The 23,465-nt window shown below is 40.4% G+C and overlaps 1 protein-coding gene and 1 long non-coding RNA gene across 4 annotated transcripts in view; one reads left to right on the top strand and one right to left on the bottom strand.

Moving 5' to 3' along the window:
* The window catches only part of MAGI2 (membrane associated guanylate kinase, WW and PDZ domain containing 2), a 1,365,890-nt gene that overhangs the window by 166,728 nt on the left and 1,175,697 nt on the right, over positions 1-23,465 (bottom strand). For 2 of the 3 annotated variants that reach the window (XM_047694173.1, XM_047694174.1), the window contains 2 exons: positions 19,249-19,438; positions 3,337-3,428 (listed from right to left, as the gene is read on the bottom strand). In XM_047694173.1, coding sequence (XP_047550129.1) covers positions 3,337-3,428; positions 19,249-19,438 — 282 coding nt within the window. Of the gene's footprint in view, positions 1-3,336; positions 3,429-10,716; positions 10,759-19,248; positions 19,439-23,465 lie in introns of all 3 variants that reach the window. The other variant, XM_047694175.1, reaches the window with a different exon arrangement.
* On the top strand, positions 1,033-19,037 carry LOC125080413 (uncharacterized). Its single transcript, XR_007121371.1, has 3 exons — positions 1,033-1,127; positions 2,124-2,286; positions 18,340-19,037. It is a non-coding gene; the product is annotated as an uncharacterized LOC125080413 (long non-coding RNA).

Here is a 23,465-nt window from a genome sequence, read left to right on the forward strand (position 1 = left end):
AAGAAATAATGCAGGTACGAGGGGTTCTTGGGAACTGTGGCCATGCTCATTTTAAAATGGACCACCCCTTAGCTCTGGTCAGTTGCTGTCAATGAGAAAGATAAGCCAAATGTTGCTAGATTTATTTTTCAAGAGAATATGTAAATCTGAATTTTAAACATGTGAAATTAATTGGTGTTCCACAATTTTAAAACACTGGGTTGAACAAAACATGTTATAGGGCTCCTAGGATAACATTCCTGATTCTAGGAGGAAGCCATTTAAATTCTACAGAGCCTGTAGCATCTAGAAGCCTCAGAAAAGGTAAACTCCAGGTTATTACTTTTTTATTTTTTCCTGAGAGGTTCAGGTGACAGTTTGGGCTTGGTGAAGAGGATTCTCTTCAATTCCAGTTAGCAAATATCTAATATGCCAGGCTCTGTGCTGGGCTTAGAAGATAGAAACACCGCCATAACACAGTTCTTGCCTTCAAGGAGATCACAGTTTGGTAAGGGGGAAAAAGTATGTCAGTTAGTACATTCTGGAACAAATAGGAACCTCCTCCTTCTGGTGGAGACTGCTTAGGTTGGTAAATTTGAAGCATTATGGCATCATAATGGATTTTAATGAATTTACCCTTAAATGTCCTACAAGAGTCTCAGTATCCACCACAGGGTGATGAAAATCACCTTAAAGTGCCATCATTGCTTTCATGTAGTGTCTTTGAAACACATAGGTATACAATAAAGAATTGAGCCTGAGCCCAAAGAGAGGTCTGGCCTTTCCTGAAATGTAACCTCTAGACCATTGGAACAGGAGTATCTTTATTCACTGTGAGCCCCTTGTAACACACCTGAGTGTTTGTGCTAAGGAGGAGATTCCTCGTGGGTACCTGGGTACCTGACACTTTATCCTAAAGGAGATGACTCAGGGGGGAACGGCCACACCCAGTCCTGAGGGGTGGGGCTCCCTGACCTGGTAAGAATGACAAGTCATATAATTAGAGGGTTGGGCCTTTGAACCTTGTGACATCACCCTGACTCTCTGGGAAGAAGAGGGGCTGGAGACTGAGCTCAACCGCCTCAATGCCTCGGTCACTCATCTCACACAGTAAGACCCCAATAAAAACTCTGGATACTGACACTTGGGTGAGCATCCCTGGTTGGCATCGATGCTGGGAGGGATAACTTGTCTCAGGATGATGGAAGCCTTCCAGACTTTGTCCTATGGGCCTTTTTTTTTTCCTTTTTCTTTTGGTTGGTCCTAATTTGTATGCTTTCAGTATAAAATTGTAATAGTAAGTACTGCACTTTCCTGAGTTCTAGTAGTTGTCCTAGTGAATTATCCAATCTGAAGGAGGCCTTGGGACCCCCAAATTTGCAGCTAGTGTCTGAAGTGAGGGATATTCACTTTAGGGCAGTCTGGAGGACCGTGACCTTAACCTCCTGTTTGGCGGATGACACACTAGTCATTTATGGGGGCACTGATGGAGAATAAGAAGGGGAAGATGAAGTCCCTGCTTAGGGGGAATTTTAAATCCCTCTGATCAAACAAAACGCAGAATCAGGTGGCAGATAGAGGGGAGCCAGTGTGTGAAAGGGAGCGAAATATAACTGAGATTTGTTCATTCTCCTGGTGACATGAGATCTTTAATTTAGTCTCTGGATAAATTTAAATCCAAAGTTATTTGTGCCTTATATTTTACCTTAGCACTCTTCCCTCCCAAAGCACTAGTTGGGAAATCCAGACAACCCTCCATGGTAAATGAACTTTCATGCCTCTGGTAGCTTGGGAATTAGTGATATTGGTTGACTGGATATTGAATTTTAGGCCCCCAAATTAGAAAATAAGCCTTTTTTCCTGGAGTTTCCTCATCTTTGGAGTCTAAACTCAGCTTCTCAACATTTTTCCTAGTAAGGGATCTCATCAATCATCTGGTCCAGCTCCGCTTGAAGGGCCAAAGATCCTCTCTGGGGTTCCTGTCAGGTTCTCATCAGTTCTGCTTGAATACTTCTCTCGGGAAGGAGCTCACTGTCTACCAAGGCAATCAACTTCACTTTTCTCAGTCTTCATTTTTACAGATTCCTTTCATTTGTTAGATTAACTTTTTTCTCCTAAAGATTTCTGCTCATTTTTGGTTCTAGCTTTATTTTCTGCAACAGCTGACCAAAAAATGAGATGATGAGAATAAACCTGCATTCAACACCTGATAGGATCCAGGCACGATACCAAGAGGTTTGCATATGCTATCTTGAATTCTTAAAGCTTTCTTGCTGAGAAAGAACCACTGTGTTCTTCATCTTATAGGTGAGGAAACTGAGGCTTACAGCTTAAATCCCTTGCATGAGCTGGGATGGGGTTAAGGTACCTGAGCTGGAATGGGGTGTCATTTATTCAAACTTTCCATGGACCTGACTTAGTCACATGGGTACCATTTAAGACACATCTTTTACAGTGAGTATTTTATGGTTGATATTTTGATACATGCTCACAAATCTAACTTTGCTGAGTTTTCTGTATATTATTTTATGCTTTGACTCTGGTATATAATGAGGGGTGGGTGTGTGCATGCACACACAGGTTTAATTTTTCCAGAGCCCTTCCCAAAGTCTCAATATTGTGCCAACTGAAGTTCGCTTTGTGAACATCTTCTCATGGTAATCCATTCATTTGGATCTGGCTGAGATTTTGCAGCATTAAGCTTGATTTTTACTTCTGTTTATCCCTGTGTTCTCTCTCCCTCATACTTTTGACTGCAAATGTACATAAATTCTGCTGGTCCAAGTCACCCCTTGGCTTGTATCTTCTTCTTCTTCTTTTTTTTTAAGATTTTATTTATTTATTTGACAGAGAGAGACACAGCGAGAGAAGGAACACAAGCAGGGGCGAGGGTGGGAAAGGGAGAAGCAGGCTTCCCACCAAGCAGGGAGCCTGATGTGGGGCTCAGTCCCAGAACCCCAGGATCATGACCTGAGCTGAAGGCAGACACTTAATGACTGAGCCACCCAGGCGCCCCTGGCTTGTATCTTCTGTCATACCATGTTTTTACTTTGAGTCACTGTCCAGAGTGACTAGGGGTCCAATACAATTAGGCAGTTGAACTATTCAAGAGGAATTCAATCCATTCTGAGAAAGAGTAATGTCCGCTCTTAATGTATGGACATTAATTTATGACGGTATGTTGGCATGGAAACACCGACATGTTTTGAGAACTGAAACAGCAAGAAAAGAAGACAAACCTCAAACTTTTTTTTTGAGCCCTCAGAGACTTTCTTTTGGGTTGAGAGTGAATGATACCTCCCCTGACGATGCACGGTCTCTAGCCCACAATGTGGAAAAAAAGAGGTTTCGACTTACAGGCTGCCCAGGCTCATCTCCGCCGAGGATTCTGAAGCCAAATCCAGACTCCATCCTGCGAAGGTGGACATCCAGCTCTTTATAATCTGGACCTGGCATAAAGGAGAGCCTATTGAGTAATGAATCCTGTCTTTTCCCTGCTCCTTGAGAAACCAAACACACCAATGATAAATTAATTTTGTGGATGTGATTAATGAGAGTGCTGTTAGAGTTGGTGGAGAGCAGAGAGGATAAAAAAAAATAATAACAAAAAAGTTCCAAAATTAGGTAGTCTCTGGATTAACAGTGATCAAATAAGGGCATAACTAGGGTATCACCATAGGCAGAAATAACATACAAATTTCCTGACTTAAAAAAAAAAAAAAAAAACCCACAATGCCTCTGTAATACCTTATTTTCCTGAAAGCATTCAGATTGCTCTCAAGAAGACTGGCTGTCACTTTGAGGATGTTTACTCTGACTAGAACGATTGTTTCAGAAGTATGAAAGAAAAGATGACATCCTGGAACTACCTGGTAGAGAACTGCCTAGAAATTTATAAATATCTCTTTATGTCTTGATGCATCCCATTTCGTGTATGTTGGGGGGGGGGCAGGAGGGAGATACAAATTTATGCCTAATGAATTTGTCTTTTTTAGAATTGTAAAAATTAGAAAAAAATAGAATGTATTGGGAGTTTGAGTGAAGTTTTCAGACAAACTCCTTTAGGTTTTTCATAACTTAGGGGTAGAAATTTGCCTGGCATAAGTGAATGCTTACCTCCCTAAACCTTTTACAATGAGGAAGTCACTACTGAGCTTACTAGTGTATTTAAAATTTTCTTGCAGTTAGCTGAAAGAACAGAAATGTAGTTAAAAAATAAGCTGGGAGACTCCCGGATGCCAGTTTTCTAGGATTTATTCAATCCTAGAATAAATACATGAAAAGTCCAAGACCTCTTTTGACTTTTGAAGTGAATGTGATTTTTGCTTACCCATTACCCTTGGAACTTTGAATCCTTCTCACAGGGGTAAATTCTCCATTCTGACTTGTGCATACTTTCGTGGTCATTGTTGGGATGCCACTGAATGTTAGCAACTTTGGGAAATATTGATGAATGCCATCCTTTGCTTAAGAAGTATTTAGTGATCCTAAGCCTTCATGGTTTAGAGGAGGCATTAGAATTTATAGAAGCAATATTAAATTGCTTACACGGGATGGTTTTGGAAATTGAGATGGGATTTCAGAGAATGATCCTCAGTGGGACAGTAAGATGTGTCTGAGCCATTTGGATACATAGTAGTAGTCCTAGTTGGAGAGACTCAGTGAATGCTGGGCAGGCAAATCCTTCCCAGGCTCTACAGTAAGTGGGGCTGCTGAAGTGATCCAATAAAGAAGGCACAATGACACTGGGTTTACCATGGAGCCCTCCAGTATGGACTGTGCATTCCCAGTGATATACAGAAGACAACACATTCATTTCTGAAATATAGGCATAAGCTGATTATGTGTTACTGTTCTCAAAAGACAAAATAAAACTAGTCAAGCACAAAAGTACACTTGCATATATGTATATAATGTGTAAGAATCCATAACCATTCATGGCCTTTCATGAGCACGTGCACATATAACCAAAGACCTTTCCATTCAATGACTAGTAGAGAACTCAGAGAAGACTAACCAACTGGATTTCCACATTCATTAGTCATTCTTTATAAATTGTATTACCGTTCATATTTGAAAGATGAGAACTTGGAAGAATTCAGTTGGATGGTAAAAGGAAGATGGAAACTTTGCCCTGTACTCTATGAGTCACAATTGGCTTTTGAACTCAGTTCATTCCTGGGGTCTAAAACATCATGTACGAAATCACACATTGGGAGTGTGTGCTCCTTTGGGGCTCTGGAACTCCAGGAAGATACAACAGCCCTATAAAATCATAGCAATCACAGGTACTCCTCCTGCGGGAGGCGGAAAGGAAGGGGAGATGGGAAGATGACAGATAATGCCCAAGCACTTACAAATCTATAGAAGTTGTTTATGATTCTACTGCTCACAGCAATCTCTTCTTAAGGTTACTTTAAGCTTAGAGGACTCTAGGCCATATATAAAATACATAGAGACCATAAAAAATACAAAGAGAGAATATATTTCTGACACTTAAAATGATAGCATGAGCATATGTATAACCAGAACTTTCCATCTACTCCTATAAATATTCTCATTTTTGCATCACTGGTGAGTAAGGCAAGTGGGAAACTGTTCTTCCAATGGCTTCAGCATCAATCCATATTACATGGGGGAACTCTAAAAGTTTACTTTGCAATCCATTTTATTTGCTAAATAAAACTTTGCCCTAAGAGAATGCTGAAATTATGAGAATCTCAGTAACAGAATTTTGAAATGTGCCAAAGTAAAAGGGGGTTTGTCTTGTGTCAGAGAATGCTGCAATTCCCAGAGAAATTGGAAAGCATTTCCTTAATGAATGACTCAGGACTCTCATTTTTAATAGAAAGAATACAGATCTTGGTTGGTTAATTTTATTTAATTTTGAAGAAAAGATGTGAGTGGGGCATTTGTCCTCTTCCCCCTGTTCATTTTGTGCAGCTCAGTGACATTATGATCTCCTGGCAATGGTCTGGCCACTCTGATTTCCAATGTAGGGTGATGTGTGCCAACCATGCCATATTCACCCTCCATTCTTTTAGGCAGAGATGGCTAGCTACGTGGTACATGAACAAGTTGAGAGAGGCAAAGAGAGAGCTATTAGAGAAGGATGCCAGCAGCACACATGACTTTTAAAAATTTCCTTATGAATTCTGAACATAGACTCAGAGGTTTTAGGGCATGGAAACTTTAGAGACATAGTCAACTGGAAAAAAAAAATTTAAATGATAGATTGTGCCTTAAGGCAGTAGTATTTTTCTTTCAAGGGAAAATAAGAACTTTCAGAAGAATGATTTTTCTTTGGTTTCTTCCCCTACCTTCCCCAAACTTTTGAGTCTTGTTTTAAAAAATAACTAAAATTGGGATGCCTGGGTGGCTCAGTTGGTTAAGCGTCTGTATTCTGCTTAGGTCATGATCCCAGGGTCCTGGGATCAAGTCCTGCATCAGGCTCCCTGCTCAGCGGAGAGTCTGCTTCTCCCTCTGCTGCTGCTCCTCCTGCCTGTGCTCACTCTGTCTTTCTCTCTCTGTCAAATAAATAAAATCTTTTTAAAAAATGACCAAAATTATATGAACAAAGCTGAGACATATTACTCGCCGCTTTGTTAGCTCTCATAAGATTATGATGTTTCTGATACTTTCCTTCAGCTGCTCTTCTGGCTTGATGACACATTTGTTTTTATTTTTATTTTTCTTAAAGATTTTATTTATTTGAGAGGAAGAGAGAGCAAGAGAGAACACAAGCTGGGGGTTGGGAGAGGGCAGATTCCCCACTGAGCAGGGAGTCTGACCCGTGGCTCAATCCCAAGACCCTGAGATCATGACTCGAACCGAAGTCAGACACTTAACCCACCGAGCCACCCAGGAACCCTGACTGATGATACATGGAAAATTACCAGATCATACTTTGTCTCTTCCTCCATTAATGCACAAACATAGAACAAAGAAATCTAAGGGCCAGCTCTTCACTGTACTGTGACAGAATTTAACAGTCACCACCTCTCTCTCCTGTTGGCTCGCTAACCATGCACCTGGAAGGTTGTTTGATGAAGGAATCTGGTGAACACTAGTGGAACCTGAATCACTTTGGACATCACTCAACCGGGCTCCCACCGACATCCTTTTTTGTTGCTGTTGTCGTTTTCTGCTTTCTTGTTTATTCTCTTTCCACACTCTTTGTTTACCTTCTTTTCCCTCAACGTTTTTCAGAGAACTGTCAGGGATGTTCTCAGGCATTGCGTGGACTAAGGAGAGGCAGAACACTCTGGATTTGTGTTTCAATGGCCATTCCTGACCACTGCTGCTTCTGCCTTAGAAGTTGGGCCCCAGGATCCTCAGGCATTATGAATTAAATCATCTTAAGACATCTGTCCCAGATGAGACTTTACATGAGCACTGTGGCAAATTACCAGGATGGAATTTGTAAGTTCTCATTTATGCTGGGCTCCCACTAATATTAAAAAAACCAGTAGTGCTAAAAGGAGCAAATGGTGGCCACATCCAGGTATAAGGACAACCTCCCTCATAAGAAAGAAAAGCAGAATTTCAAAAGGTGCTTCTTGTTTTGTACTAAGACACCAGAAGCTTCACATGCTGTATGTATCCTTGGTCTAGATTTGGAAACACATGACTTTGTGCACAGTTTTAGGGAAAAGGGTGAGTAACTGAACACAACTGATTAATTTTATGAATGGATTCAAGCTTCAGAAATGCAAAGAACAGCATTTATGGATTAATTTGGCACAAGGGATGCTGCAAACATGTCAATTAAATTTTGGTACTTGAATCCCTTTTCATGTTTTAATTAAAATGTAAGTACCATGGGCTTATTATCAGTTTGGCACAGAGAATGAATTCATTCAATTTTTCCTGCTGGAAAGAGCATTAGTTATTTGGCTTTTCCTCATAAAGAGATCTAGGAAAGAGATTTAGGAAAGAATCAGGAATCAAAGGTGGTTATTAAATATGCCCCTGGTTTCTGAACTTTCAGGGCACTCCAGATACAGAATGAGTTAAGTAGGAATTAAACGGTTTCTATTCCTTGAATCTAGTATTACCAGACAGGTAACTAATATATTTTTGCTTTAAAAGAACACCTTCTCTTTACTTTTTCCTTTTATACCTTTGTTAATATGAATGTGGCCAGACACATTTTAGCTATATAGAAGCCAAATCTCACTCTCTGTGGTTTTCTCCCTCGGCCTTCAAATAAACTCAGATTTCCCCATACAGAATATCCCCTCGTACTCCCCATCTCTGTCTTGGATGAGTAGGGCCTTCATTTCCCCATCCTCAGTCTCTCATCTGTGACTTAACTCCTGCCAATCTGGCTCCTGCTGTGTCAGCATTTCTGAAAGTGACCCCCTTTAAGGTCACTGATTACATCCTAATGACCACATCAAATGGTCATTTTCCCTTTCCGCATTCTGATTGATTTCTGTGCCTCATTTGACATTGTTGACACACCCTTTATGACCTCTGATATCTTCTGTTTCTAAACAAGGGAAGTTCTCCTCAAAGTGATTTCTGCTCTTGGTTTCTGTGATACACTATATCCTGGATCTTTTGGCTTTGGGTGAAGGTGTCCATTCAAAAGTCCTGGCTACAGATGCATTGTTTCTCACTAGCATTCTTCCTTGATGATGGCGTAATTATCTTTATTCTACAGTATTCCATTATGCACAGCCTGTAGAAGTTGCTAAATAAATGTTTCTTGACTTTAATTGCTTTAAGATACTCCCCAATCTAGTATACCTGATAAACCCCAGCATTATTCTATGGTGGACTTATCACTTCTCTTTATAATTACATGGTTTAAGACTTCCTACTAACAATTTTGCCTCTGTACCTAAGCATCATAGGCAGCTAAAGTTAACAGATACCTTGTAATTATGATAAATCTATCTGAGTAAAAAATCATGACACAATTTGATAAAGGACATTTTATAAATGTGAGAAGTATGAGAGATCTACTTATTTTGGATGTAGTGATGATTTTCCAGAATATTTTGATACCTGTGTGGACATTTAATCAAACATTTGGACTGGTTCTTTTCCCGAAAATCTGGACTACATAGTGGTATAATATATGCAATCCATTATCATAACTTTTCTCTTTTAACTAATGTATATTTTTTGAAATGCAAAAGTATTGTGCAGATATATCATGGTAATCTATGCTTTTAGGCAAGTTTTCTCTTGCTTCTTTTGTTTTTAAATAAAGTATATTCAGAAGCTGAGATTTTCAAGAAATGGGCTTACTGTGGCCAATAAATAGAGATTTAGAATCTCAAATTAAACCCTACTTTCATTTTGCAACTGTAGTTACTAGGTCTCATTTTCCTTCTGGGCATAAGATATTCTTTTAAAATTATAAGGATTTTACACTCAATGTATAAGAATAGTCATAGCTTAAAAATTTTCAGACCAAGCTAAACAAATACTTTATATATTACTGGAGGACAAAATGCTAAGCAATATCTTCCATATTTTCTACATATCCAAAAAAATGACATGGAAACTTACAGAATGAAATGAGCTCAAGCACATATATTCTCCAAGGGGTGTTAGAACATGCTGAGATGGATAATGAGCTGTCATCATGGAAACACTCTAGAGATGTGTGCTGTGAGCCCACAGACCTGAAATAGTACTATTATTATGAAACATGCTTTTCTGCAATTGTTTCAGTGTTCTGGCTTTCAGTCCAGTGTTCTAAGCAGCTGTTCAAAGCACTTTCTTAAAGTAAAAAAAAAATCTGAATCTTCCTTTTCCTCCTTCATTTTCGTAATAACATTAAATATTTTAGCCTAAACCAAAATTGGTATTTTCAGAACTGTTAGGTCAAAAAAAAAATGTTTTTCCTTTTAAGTAAATTAACTGATTCCTACTGAAAGCTTTTGAACTATGATACTCTATTCTAATTTAAAATACCACTGAAATGTTGCATTTTGTAAGAGGCGTGGTTTAAAACAATTAATCTGACAGGTATTTAGTTAATGTAAAAGTCATTTCATCCCACATCAGCAAAATTTCTAGTAAGTTCTTTGGAAACATCTAAATTGCAAATCTCTTGACATACTCTAGCTTATTTCTATTTATCTAGTCCAGCAGGGTCCAGTATAAATAAAATGTAAGCTACCTAAGTAATTTAAAATTTTCCAGCAGCCCATTTTAAAAAGCAAAAAGAAATAGGTCCAATCAACTTGAATAATGGAGTTTAAGCTGGTATATTCAAAATGTTATTTAAGCATTCATCAATATAAAAAAAAAACTAGTGAGCTATTATACGTTTCTATTTCTTTTTTGTATGAAGTCTGGGAAATCAGTAGGGACTTTACATACATCTTAAGCCAATCTAAGTTCAGAGTAGCCATCAGTTCCACTGCTAACTAGCTTACATGTGGCCAGAAGCTACTATATCAGGCATCATGGACCTAGTCAGTGTGGTTGCTTTCATTGGCATCTGGTTTTTTAGCCTAGTCTTTTACTAAAAAAAGTTTATGAAAGTAATTAATGAGAATGACTTTTCCCCTTCTCTTTTGGTGGTTTTCTTGGTAGCCAAGTAGACCCAACCTGATGAGACTTGCTTTCTATCTGAAATACGTGTGTATGTGGGTGAATCAAATTAGCACAGTGATTATATGCTAATAAGCTGATACTACTCCGAAGAATGATTTGTTACACAGAATGGAAGACGTTTCATTCACAGGACTGTGGGTTCTGAAGAATACTTGCCAGAGGAATCCATTCGAAAACTGGTCCTTGGTGGCACTTGTTCTGGATGGGAAAATGGGGAATTAAAATTGAAATTCATTTATGGCATTTTAAAATTCATCTTTAACTTTTTTTGTTGTTGCTCTTATAACTCACCCCCAACCTTTGGTGCTCCAATTTAATGATTTTGTTTCTCTAAAATTCCATGGACGTCGGTGGACAGGAAACACCCTGTTTTATGTATATTTACAGGTCTGTAAATGTATTTCTTTTATATGCACGCAAAATAGAAAGATTCGAATCCTTTTAGATCAGAATGAGAAAAAAAAAGATCCTCCTTTTCAAAAATTAAGCTTTGATTCTCATTATAAAAATTTCTTATTGAGAAGTAAAGTCAATCCAGAAGCTGAGCTAAGCTTAAAATAAATAGAGGTCTTTAAAATCGGGTTAAGAGATCGTGTCATCGAGTACTGAGATGAAAAGTGGAAAATTCAATCAATGAGTGTGTTGACTTGTGTCCATCAGTCCACACACTTTGCTACTTCCAATTACTTGGAGAGTTGAAGTGATTTAGAAGTATTTGAGTTATACTGGCTTACTGTTAGCAATACAGATCCTTCATGAGGATTTTGATGTGATCTCTGCTACATATAACATAAAAATTGGTGGACATGAACATAAAATCCTGTGTACAGACTGTGATAGATATATGAGGCACTATAAAAGTGTGTATTTTATTACCTTAATAAAAATTAAAATAAGACCAAATTCTGATTGCTTTCTTATTGAACTTTGTTTCATATAAAGAGTTCTCCACTCTTCAAAAACAAAAATGAAATAAAAGCTTTTTGAGGGTGATGATGAGGCAGAGCATCTCGGCCTTCCCTGACCATACCCTGCATAGCACCCTGCACCCTCTCTCGTTGAGGGCAGAATGATCATCCCTGCAGGTAATCTGTGTTTTTGCAGTAAAGGGAAATTAGTTCTCCAGAATTGTTATTTCTTAAAAATCCCCCATGTATAGTGTGACTGCGTAGGATTATAAATGGAGAAATATCCTTTCATCAGAAAGAGAGAGATGTATTAGATAGAAGGCTCCTACCTTCTAACGACTTCCATTAGCTGTAAAAACTGACATTTTATATTATCATAATCTCACTAGGACCTGCTTGCCATCCAGCAATTACATTTGGTTTACTGCAGTCCTCATGGTCTCATATTTATTCATGAACGTACTTTGGGTTGCATTGTTGACTTGTGCTACCAACAAAATGCTTTGACGTTCTAAAGAACTTATAGTCAAGGACTGATTTTAGAGTTTACTTCCCACATCCTCCCCTGTTCCCCCCAAGCCCCCTCCCCCGCCACCATCCTCTGTCTGATTCCAGGAGCATGAAGTTGCAAACTACTGAATGAAATTAAGGTATAAGATTGGATCTCATTTCTAAAATACATGGGAAAAATGTGTCCCCAACCTATTTATTTCACTAGTTTTATTTCTTAGCTCACGTCATGGTAACTTTCTTTATTAAGAGAGACCTGTTAGAAATATAAATATTAGCATAATTGTTTACAAAGTTCCCCAAAAGTACTATTTTTGAGATTAGATTTCCCAATTAAAATGCACATATTAAAAACAGCAAACACAGCTTCACTGAAATGACCAATCCCCTTGATCAATATATTTTAACTGCAAAGTGACGCACATAATGGGCTATACTGGAACTCCAGCTGAAATGCATTTATTTCCCCGCAGATTAAAGCATATCATAGATTACACGAAGGCCAGCAATAATGGTTTTCTCATGGGAAAAAAGCACTGGAAATTAACCTTCATAGTATCATGGAGGACATTTTAAATGATAATGTTATTAAAGTTTTCCCTAATCTTTCATGATTCTAATCTGAAATCATTGACAAAAGTGTCTTAACATTAAGTATCATCTCCTTTTAATATTTCACTAAAATAAGAAAGTGCACCAGAGAACGTTTGTTAAGAACATTAAAGCCACTGAGGCCAGGGCTCGGTCGAGCGGCACTCAGATGTGCAGAAGTTCTCTGGAAAGGCAAAGTGGCCTTTCACCATCGCTGACGGGCTGCCTACGGCTATGGCACCCATGATGCCTCAGAACCTTTCTGAAACCTATTGACATTTCCAGCTGGACTGTATCAGATGTTTGATCACATTGGCAAGGGAGACAGGAGCCTGAAAGATTGAAGCCGAAACACTTGCAAAAGGCTTCCGAGCTCTGGAAGTTGTGTACCCACCCTGTGTGATGCGGATCCTACCGTCAGTTTCCATTTAGAGTGTCAAGTCCTGCGCCAGGCAGATCATATTTTTACATTACCCCCATCTTTCCAAGTGGCTCTCATGTAAGGAGGAGAGACAACGCCAACGACAACCCTTGCTCACCAATGACACGGAAAAAGCCGCAGAAAAACTGTTACTTTAGAACTACAACCACACATCGGTGATGAGCCATCAGTTAAACATGCATTATCATACTGAATAACGAAAGAATTTCCCAATGAGCAATGAGCAACAAAATCTTCAGATAAAAGCCATAGATGTGAGAAACACAGCTGTCTGCTTTTGATTGGTTACGAGGTATAATTTCCTTTCAAGTATAGTATTAAAAACCACTTTGCTCCTCCATTATGCTCTAGCTGGCCGGTGGTTACCACTGATTGCTACCTTTGTGGCGATACTCAGTGCTTGATACAGGTTACCTCTTCCTCATTTCTGGAAAGAAAAAAATGATCCTATGAGCTTTCTGAAGAAATTCCAGAGGAATCTGTGTTCTAAAGAGGTTCTACCATAACGCACATCACACCATACGGATTCCTGACACTTTTACGATCCTACATTTGAGTGATGTCTTACTGCAAGGGAGCACAGACATGTTGTACCTCATAAATTGTTTATTTATAATCAGCAAGGTTCAACGTGAAGAGAAAAAAGCGTGGACAACTTCATTCATAATTCAACTTGGGTTCACACCAAGAGACGGAATCACGAGGGAAGGGTTTCAGAGAATACGGATTTTTCTTCTCTTGTCTCTTCCTGTTTTCATCTGCTTGTTGCTCAGGCTTCTGACGCTGCAGTGGGGAGTATGCTCGAGAAAGGGCCCCATGAACCGAGGGTGAGGAGACAAATTTTTACGGTAAGTCTGGTTTAAAGCAAAGTGAAGCAACAGGACAGAGCCCTCATTGCTAGATCACCAAGTTCTTTAGCATGACCAGAACTTTATTTTGGAGGATTCCAAAGTGATTCCATTGTCTCTGGGAAGTACTTTTATTGCCTTGCTTGGCATCAGAGGAGGAGTCACGACAGCCATTGTTCTGAAGTTATGTAAGTAGAATCCTTCCTAGGGTCAGGAAGTCTGACAAAATCACCTCCCTTTGGGGCCTGTGATTATTGCGGTGTTGAATCGGATTTACTCTCTGTGAGAAGAACGAGAACTCCATGGCATAATCCTTAGACAAGTGAAGCCTTGCTGCCTATTTTTGGTACTTAGTTTGCCAAGCTCTAGATTTCTGCATATACACAATTTTCTGAGTATGGAGGGAGTTTGCTGGGAATCTAGCTACAGAGACAAGCTACCACATATGTCTATACCTCAAATTAGGAATAAGGCATGTATGGGCAAAAAGTCAGTCAACCAAATAAATTAACTTGAAGGAAATTTTTTATCAGAGTAGGTGTGAAAATTTTTATTCATGTTCTGTACACTTAGATATATGCTTTTCTGGGACAGGAATGATGTTATTTTTTTAATAGATTAGATAATAAAGGTAAACCATATAATTCATCATTCAACTGAGGACAAACTAGAGAGTAAAAGGGAACCTATTAATAATTAATGCCAGGATGACAAAGAGAAGGACTGTCCCAGGCAGACTGGTATGTGTAGTCCCCCTATGTCATCTCGTGGGGATGTAGGTTGTTATGAAATTATTTCTTCCCAGATCAGAAATATGTGACACCATCACGTGTCAGGAAAAATGGCAGGAGAAGATGGGAGGGAGAGAAGCAGTGAGGGCCTTTAGATATAGTTTCTTTTTTTTTTTAAATAAAGATTTTTATTTATTTATTTGACAGACAGAGATCACAAGTAGGCAGAGAGGAGGAAGCAGGCTCTCCAAAGAGCAGAGAGCCCAATGCAGGGCTCGATTCCAGGACCCCCACTGAGCCACCCAGGCGCCCCAAGATGTAGTTTCTTTTTCAAGGTTAGAAATGGTAAACAGTAGTTTCTTTTTCAAGATTAGCATACAAAATGAGAAAATGTAAGCCCTTCCTCTTGTGATTGCAAAGAAAATTAGTCCTCCTTTCATGGGAGTCCTGAGAAAAGGACAGAGAAGGGAGAAGTAAAAAAATACCATGGCTTATCTGTGCAAAGGTGTGTATTTTCCTTGCTTTCAACTTAAAAAAAAATGCAAGTAATGTGGACAGCAAGAGTCAATTATCAGCAGAGGCTATTATTACACAAGGAGGAAAGTGATCTTTATCACAGTCTTAAACAGAAATGGGGATGGGGAGATTTTTGCCTTTTTCTGGGAACTGCTGGTATTACCATAGGGTCAACGCTTATATAACGAACATGAAAACCCCAAAAAGGCTATTGGTCAAAACCTCTTTTGGGATTTTTGGGGGGCACGTTTCTTTCATATATATAAGCTTCAGCTCATGTGGAAGTAAGTTAGAAAAAAAAGGGGGGTGGGGGAGGGATAGGGTGGCTGGATTATGGACACTGGGAAGGGTATGTGCTGTGGTGAGTGCTATGAAATGTGTAAGCCTGATGATTCACAGACCTGTACCCCTGGGGCAAATAATATATTATATGCTAATAAAAAAATAAAAAAGAAAAAAAAAACCATTTCTTTCTGCACAGCATTTTCCAGTAAGGACTAATGAGATTTTTTATAATTAGAAGATATTGAACACATGACATTCTCCTGATTAAATACCAGTTTTGCCGATGGAATGAGAAACTATTGGTCTAACTGTCCAATTACACTGAGACTGTTGTCTATAATTATGGCCCAATTTCGCAGGTTGAAATGCTGATAGGCTCTGCTGGGTTGTGTCATGCAGTCTCATTCAGGAATTGGCTTCCTCGGTTTTTGTGTCCTTGATTTTGGTGGAAGTTTTGTACAAGTGGGATTTATTTCTCATGATTTTTTTTTTTCCTCATGGAGCGCCCAGCACGGTCCTAGACACGTGTTGCTTGTTTTGTACACTCTTGTTGATTGATGTGGACCCTGGAGGTGCCTCCTGTAGGCACTCTGCCTGCCGTTCCGACATTGGAAACATCGCCCTGCCTGTTGGAGGAATCTTCGTTCCCTCTTTCTTCGGTTCCATCTCATCCTGAGATCTCAGGAAGATGGGAGGCATTTCCAGTTTTTCTCTCTCAGGCACACACTCATCATGTGCTGTTTCATGTGGCTCTAGCATCCTACGGTTGTCTTTGTTTAAAATCACTACTTTTTTTTTTTCCAGGAATACATCTTTATTAAGATGTCCCGTGCATGCACATTAAAGTGTCAGCATAATCTAATTATGAGCCAAATGAGTCACAGCAGCATTTACATCACTCGATAAATTTCCATCATTTGCAGGGGACTGGTGACTTGAATCCAAATACTTCTTGATGGCCGTGGTATAGCGAACATTCTGTAGCTCTGTACAGCAGACGCTTGTGGGTGGAGGTACAGCCTTTCTGTTTTGGTTACTGCAACCCAGTTTCAAATGTGAATGCAAAATATCTTTTTGGTTTTAGACCCGGTTGTAAGGGAAGATACCATGAAATTGCCATAGGGCAGGGAAAATGTCACAGAGACCTTGGTTTAGACAAGCTCTGCTTGGGATTCCCTTCCATACTTTCCCTGGTCCCCCATGGATTTTTCTTCCAGGAAAAGTTTTCAGGGACATAAGGACAAACAAAGTGAAACCTAAATTTTATACATGAGATTCAAAGGAATAAGGCATGGTTCACATCAAAATTCTGAATACGGTTCCTTTGTACGGATGCACATATTTCACGATCATAAAAAATAAAAACCTATTAGAAGACGATGGGAAATACACTGAGCTTTCCCCCAATTAATTAAAAAATTTTTTCTGGCATTCCAAACATGTAAGGGAGAGAATGAAAGTTTTTAATAATTGGGAAGAGGGAACGTAGAGAGGGCAAAGGGCTGCTTTGTTTTTTCTAGACACGTGCAAGTCCACAAGCAGAATGAACTGATCAGCCATCCAGAGACCTGAGAAAGTAGGGCTGTGTTTGTTTGGTTTCCTTAATCTTCAGGGTAGAGCTTTGCTTCCCTGACATGATTTCTCTGTTTTCTTTCACACTCCATTTAGTGTTATGAAATAACATGATAGAAAAGCAAAGGATGGGAAAGAAAATGAGCTTGCCCTCTTTTGGCTTCCCAAGACTTGTGACCCTGAAAACATTGCTGTGACCTCAGAAACATTAGAGAGCTGACAATAACATGAAGGGGGGGGGACACCATTAGAGCAGAGGCAGCAGTGGCATCCGTGGGGCACAGATGGGGCGGAGGGGACCAGGGTCAGAGTCAGGCTATTGGGTGTTGGCGTGGCTGTGGAAGCAGAGGGATAAAGAGCTCCCAGGGGAGGACTGAAACAGAAAGGTATGGGAGGTTAAGGTGGATGGTTTGCTTGGATTGTTACAGATGAGCAGCAGAAAGGCAATGAACAGAAACAGCATTGCAGGGGCTGGGTAAAGAAATCGGAATTCTTTTAGGGTTGAAAAGAAGGTCATGTGCAATTCCTGCCCAGAAACTGAGGGCACCACAGTATCAGACACCATGAAGGGAGGACAGAATAAATGCCAACACTGCCTTTGTCCTGAACAATAAAGCCTCGCATTGGTCAGGAAACTACAAAAGAATGGGAGCCGATTATCGAAGGGACAGAAACAGGAGGGAGAAACCCCTGAAGCTCCCTAGAAGTAACCAAAAGTTAAGACAAGCCAAGGACGTGACGATATTTTCATCCCGCAGTGCATTTCCCTCCTCCAAGTTAGAACCTGTACTGTCTTTTGAGCTATATAATCTGTTTACACTTATTCTCATCTGCCCAGTTAGATTGGTATCTCTCCACGGTACTGAGAGTTCAGTGGGTATCCAAGAGATATTGGATACTGAAGCAGAAATGGTATTATGAACTGTGTCCAAATATTTTCAGTTCTTTTGTTTACTGAGCATTAACACCCAGAATTCACACCCTATACGGTACAGCTAAACATACTACTTTGTTTTTAGTCTGTTGTAGCAAAGACATTCTAACTACACAATCCTTTAAAGACGTTTCAGTTCAATCAGAAGGGGGATGATGAAATACAGTAGCCTTGTTTAAAGCTGATTGTTTAAAATAAAGAGGTGTGTGTGTTGGGGGTTCATTTTGATAAAAATGATTTCTCAATGCTTGCCCTGCTGTCCTATTTTATCAATGAAGAGAGCTTTTACAGAGGGTTGTAGAGGATGGGGAAACGGTATTATGTCTCGTCTTCCCCTTACCGGTTGGGTGCATAATTCTCAGCCCCCGAGCTCACAAAGAATAAACAGATTTCAGATCCTCTACAGTCACACACAATTTAAAACTTGCTATTCGTGTTTCAGATGATAAAGCTGGAGAGGAGACACTGGCAGAACACAGAGACCAAGCAAATCAGCAGCCTGTAAAAGGGAGCGTGAGGGGACCAAATACTTCTCACGAGGCTGGGTTTCTTGATCCATTTACCTAAATTCATATACTGTGCATTTGTCTCATAGATTATACATTCATGCCATTCAGATTCCTGGCCTCTAACATTTGGAAGAGATGACCTGTCAGGTGGCGGAAAGAGGCATGAGGAATGTATATGCAATATTCAAAACCTTTGTTTTCTAATATAAAGTGCAATGAAATAATTTTAGAGGACCTTCAAATAGGATGACAAGCCTATACATGATGTTTTGTTTTATGACCAAACGGGCCCCACTGTTTTCAAGGGGCCCCGCTGTTAAAGGAGAAGCAGAAATTTTGGGTAGAAATGATTGACCCCTGGCTCTCTCCTGGTTTTAGAACCATTACTTTCATGGTTTTGAGTTGGAAGGACTTACTTTTAACGTTTACTCATGGCCCTAAATTCTTCAATGATTGCATTCAAGAAAAAAAAAGTCTAAGCTGCAGACTCAAAATCAGATTGCACATAAAAATCCCAAACAGTTTTCTTATTATTTGGTGACTTAAGCAAAACTGACCACCTCTTCCAGCACCCCTCCCTCATCCTCCCCACCAAACACATCCCTGATTTTCCTCAGGGGCTCAGAGGGAAAACAGTAGGAAATAAAATATAAAACCAAAAGATATAAGTTTCTTTTTTTTTTTTTTTTTAAAGAAAAGTTTAGATCAGCTGGCTCTACTTTTGAGATACTTTTTCAACCTCAGAATATAAAATCATGCCAGATCATCTCAGCTTCAATATATCTCTTGGCAGGGCTTCAGCTATTATTCATGTACCCTTGTTTTATGTGGCTTTCACTTACGCCTACTTTCATAAATCGCTCTAGATTTCTCGTAGAGCTCGTATGGGTCAGGCTTCCTTGGGTCAAAGGCCTCTGTTGAGTCAGGGAAGGAAGTCCTGTGAAGGGCGGGTGGGAAGGGCAGATTCTGCGGTATGGCCGGAGCAGATAAACTCGTTTGAGGACTGCCTTGATTCTCCCAGCGGTCCATCATCTGGAAAGTGAAAGAGAACAGAAGATGGTTGAATTCTTCCTCGTCACGTATCATAACCCTCACCCTTTAAATCAGACCCTCCGCCCCCTGTGGACTCTCCTCAGTTAGATCTTCTTGCCCTATGGATGTTTCCTCCATAAACCATTTACAACTTGGGAATAAGTGTGAGAAAAGATTCTGGGTCTCTATATTAAAATACTGTAGACAGTATTCAACACCAGCAGTGCCGGACTTTTGAATGCGAACTGACACAACCTTGTCACCTACTGCTGGTAATCTCTAGCAAATCGCTTAATCTCTCTGAGCGTTTTCTCCTGCTACACAAGAAAGATAATATGCCTCTCCAGATAATTTACGTAAGTGTGTAGAAATGTGTGGAACTGGCCAAGATCCATTACACCATTTTTACTAAAGCAGAAGAAAAGTAGTCTCTGTGTATTCTTTTGACACCTACGCATATCCCATAATCTCCTATACCTGAACATCGGTCACTTTCCTCACAGTTTGAAGGAATAATGCAACGATCTGGGATTTATGAATTGTTCAAAGTCTTCTGTGAAGCCTCATTTGGTGTCAGTCTGGCAGTTTCTTCCCCAAAATGCTACTGCTGAGGTTGCTGCCACTACAATCTATTAAAGATCTCTAGAACTCTTCCCAGCTTACCATGTTTTCTCACACACAGTATGTTCTTTGATCCGCACCATGGCCCTGTGAGGTAGATAAGGCGAAGACTAATACTCTTTTACCAAGTAGAAAGCCCGGTTAACTGAGACCACCTGTTTGTACCACTGACTTCACCTATATTCAACAGTCAACCGATTCATCTCAAGTTGTACTCTTCTGGTTTGAATAAACCTGCTCTGTGTAAAACTTCGATCAGGTTATCCTTTTGTCTAAATTTCTGCACTGGGTCAGCATGGTCTTCAGGCTTAAGGCTAACCTCCCTGCTGGGGCATTAGTGGCTCCTCATGACCCACTTCCTGCTCACAGTTCTCATATTCACTGATGGTCTCTCCTCTCAGTCCCCAGGATCCATCAGATTTTCTCCTGCCTCTGCACCTTCGTGTACTTGCTTACTTTCTCCTTCTACTTGCCAACTTTACCTTTCCACTTTCCCAATTCCCTTCCTCCCTTTACCGGAAGGCTATTAGACTTGGATAAGAGGTCTCCTCTGGAAGGCCTTTGCTGACCATTCCTGAACTGGTTACACATCCTTCTGGATGCTCCCATAGCACTGCTACCCACCCCTCACACCCGACCCTCATGATGCTTAAGGATAATGGCAAGTCTACCTGTGTCTCCTCAAACAGAGCACATTGGGGACAGATCCTGCCAGGGACAGACTCTTCCACATTTTTCTTTTACCAACACAGAGTAAGCTCAGAAAATGTTAATTTATGAATGAATGAAATCATCAATAAAATATGGTCAGCTATTCTTTTTTTCCCCCTAATCTGGCTGACTCATGACTGTACTTTTTAAAGCAAACAAACATACAAACAAACAAACTAGCTTTGATACACACTGTTTTGAGTTTGGCAGGATTATACCCTTCTGTCCCCTACTGACTTGGCCGGCTTTTGTTTCCCTGTGGTTCTATCTCGGTTAGGGCTCTACATCCTTGGGAGTGTAGAATGTGAGGTAACATGAGGAGGGAGGTAACATGGAGGGAACATGAGGTACCACGTACAGTGCATGTCACTTTGTAAAACAAAGTTCCCCATGACTTCCTCACCTAACTGGGGCTGTCGCAGGTGTCAAGTGAGCCAGCAAACTATGAAAGAAGTGGATCACTAACCTGCCTCTCAGTAAGACTGATACTACAGTCTGAATGTTTGAGTCCCCTCCCAAATTTATGTTAAAATTCTAACACCCAAGGTGATGGTACTAAAAGGGAAGGTCTTGAGGGGGGGCGATTAGGTCACAAGGGTAGAGTCCTCATGAATGGGCTGAATGCCTTTATAAAGGAGACTAAGAGTCTAGAAGACCCTTCTGCCAGGTGAGGTTACAGAGAAAAGACTGCTTCTAGCAAGTGGGCTCTCACCAGACACAGAACCCATCAGCGCCTTGATCTTGGACTTCTGGCCTCCAGAACTTTGAGGAATAAATTGCTACTGTTTAGAAGCCATCCAGTCTATGGTGCAGCAGTCTGAAGGGACTAAGACAATTGGCTTCACTTTTATTTGTTTTCTGCATGGGCTACTGACCAAGATTTCACTTAAACAAAGTTTCTATACCTAATGAAGATGGAAAATCCCTAGGGAAGCTCAAGTCCCTCATATGAAACATAATCTGGAAAATGCAAAGAGGTCCAGTAGCTGTCAGCAGGAGACCCCAGGTCAACCCAATTAGTAACTCTGACAGGAGTGCTTTTCACAATAACAAATTGAGGGGAATAACTGGCAAATTTGCTTAGAATTTTCGCTAATGTTCTGCTCAGTGGCCCTTTTGCTCCCATTTAGTAAAAATCTGCACCTCATAATTCATTTGATAGCAAAATTCATCTAGGAAGTCATTCTGGGTTTCTTTGGTCATCCACTCTCTGTGTTTTTGCTATGATGAGAAGACCCACATTTGTGGGTAAAGTCATATTCTTTTTCGATTTTTCATTCAAAGTGACTGGCTTTAGGCACTATGTGGATACACTGTGGCTGTGACTTTCTCCCTTCTGTTTCCAAACATAAGATTCTAACTTCTAAACAGTAAATAAATTAGATTTGTGGACTTTGTAGCTGTAGAATTCCACTTGTCATCTGAGGGCTTCAGCTGATGTCTATTGCTTTCTCTCATCTTCTGCTGAGGGGGAGCTGATACCCACATAGGTCTTGCTAGTATATGTATTGTTCATGTGCAGTCATTGGAGCAAACATGCTTCAGGTGAAATATTAGTATTTCTAAAAAAACATTCGTAAAACTACAGAACAAATAATGCTTTGGGCACTGTTGGGAAGGTTACTGGGGCAGAGTGACAAATTCTACAATTCCTATAGCACGGAAATGGGGGAATTAGTCAAGAGTCCGGTTTATGCTTAGTAAAGCATTCACAACATCTTGCTGTGACATTCATCAACCCCTGAGTCACTCTGTCAGCCTTTCTTAAAAGACTGTAGAGCAGAAAATCACTGTGCCCATGAAATTACCAAAGAAGCAGACTTGCTCCCCACCCCCAGATCGAGTTATTTGTTGGCTTCAGCCCTGAAGACCATGGTGCAAACCACCTGCCCTGGGGTCAGAGGTTCCCCCTTGCTCACTGGGGCTGGTGTGCTGATCTGACAGCATCTTTTGCAGGGCGCACTCTGTTGATTTCTACTTTCTTAGACAACGTGGTCTCTGGACTTATGCATTCTAGCCGGGACACTCTACTCACTTGTTCCTCTCAACCTTCTTGAACACCCTAGATTCTGATCCTGTCCCATCGTCCAGACCCTTGGGCCTCACTTGCTTCACCTAGTGTCTTCCTGATGTTGGCCTGTCTAGAGTTGCACTCCCGCCAGACATTTCCCTCTCGCAGGCTTCTGAATGGGCCTTGTATAGTCGCCATGGTGTCCAAGCCTAGGCATCTCACTAGGGTAAGGAAAAGTGGAAATGAGGTTGTTTTCAGTGTCTGGGAGAAACCTTATAACTCTTCAGGCCTTGGTGAATGAATGAATGAATGAATGCCTGACTGTATGAAAGTAGAGTCACTGAACTGTCAGCGGACAGAGTGGACACGTAGTCCACAACAGGACCTCCAACGATAAAGCAGGAAAACCCAATCGTGACAGAACCACCTTCTCATCGAGGGGGCACCCTACGAGTTGAGGGATTGTGAATAAGGCAGTGTCCCACCTCCCACAAAGTACTCTGCTGAGAAACTGTTTGCTTTCTATAGAAGCTGGTGTAGTCTAAATGCACCCCCTCACTGTTTTAGGGCAGGGCTGGGATATGAAGAGGCATTTGGTTTGATTCTGTACTTGAAGAATGAACTTGGATCCCTTCCAGAGGGAGAGAAGGAGAACTCACTACAATTAGTATATAACTTGTTACC

This window comes from Lutra lutra, chromosome 11 (assembly GCF_902655055.1).
Source record: "Lutra lutra chromosome 11, mLutLut1.2, whole genome shotgun sequence".
Taxonomy (NCBI): domain Eukaryota; kingdom Metazoa; phylum Chordata; class Mammalia; order Carnivora; family Mustelidae; genus Lutra; species Lutra lutra.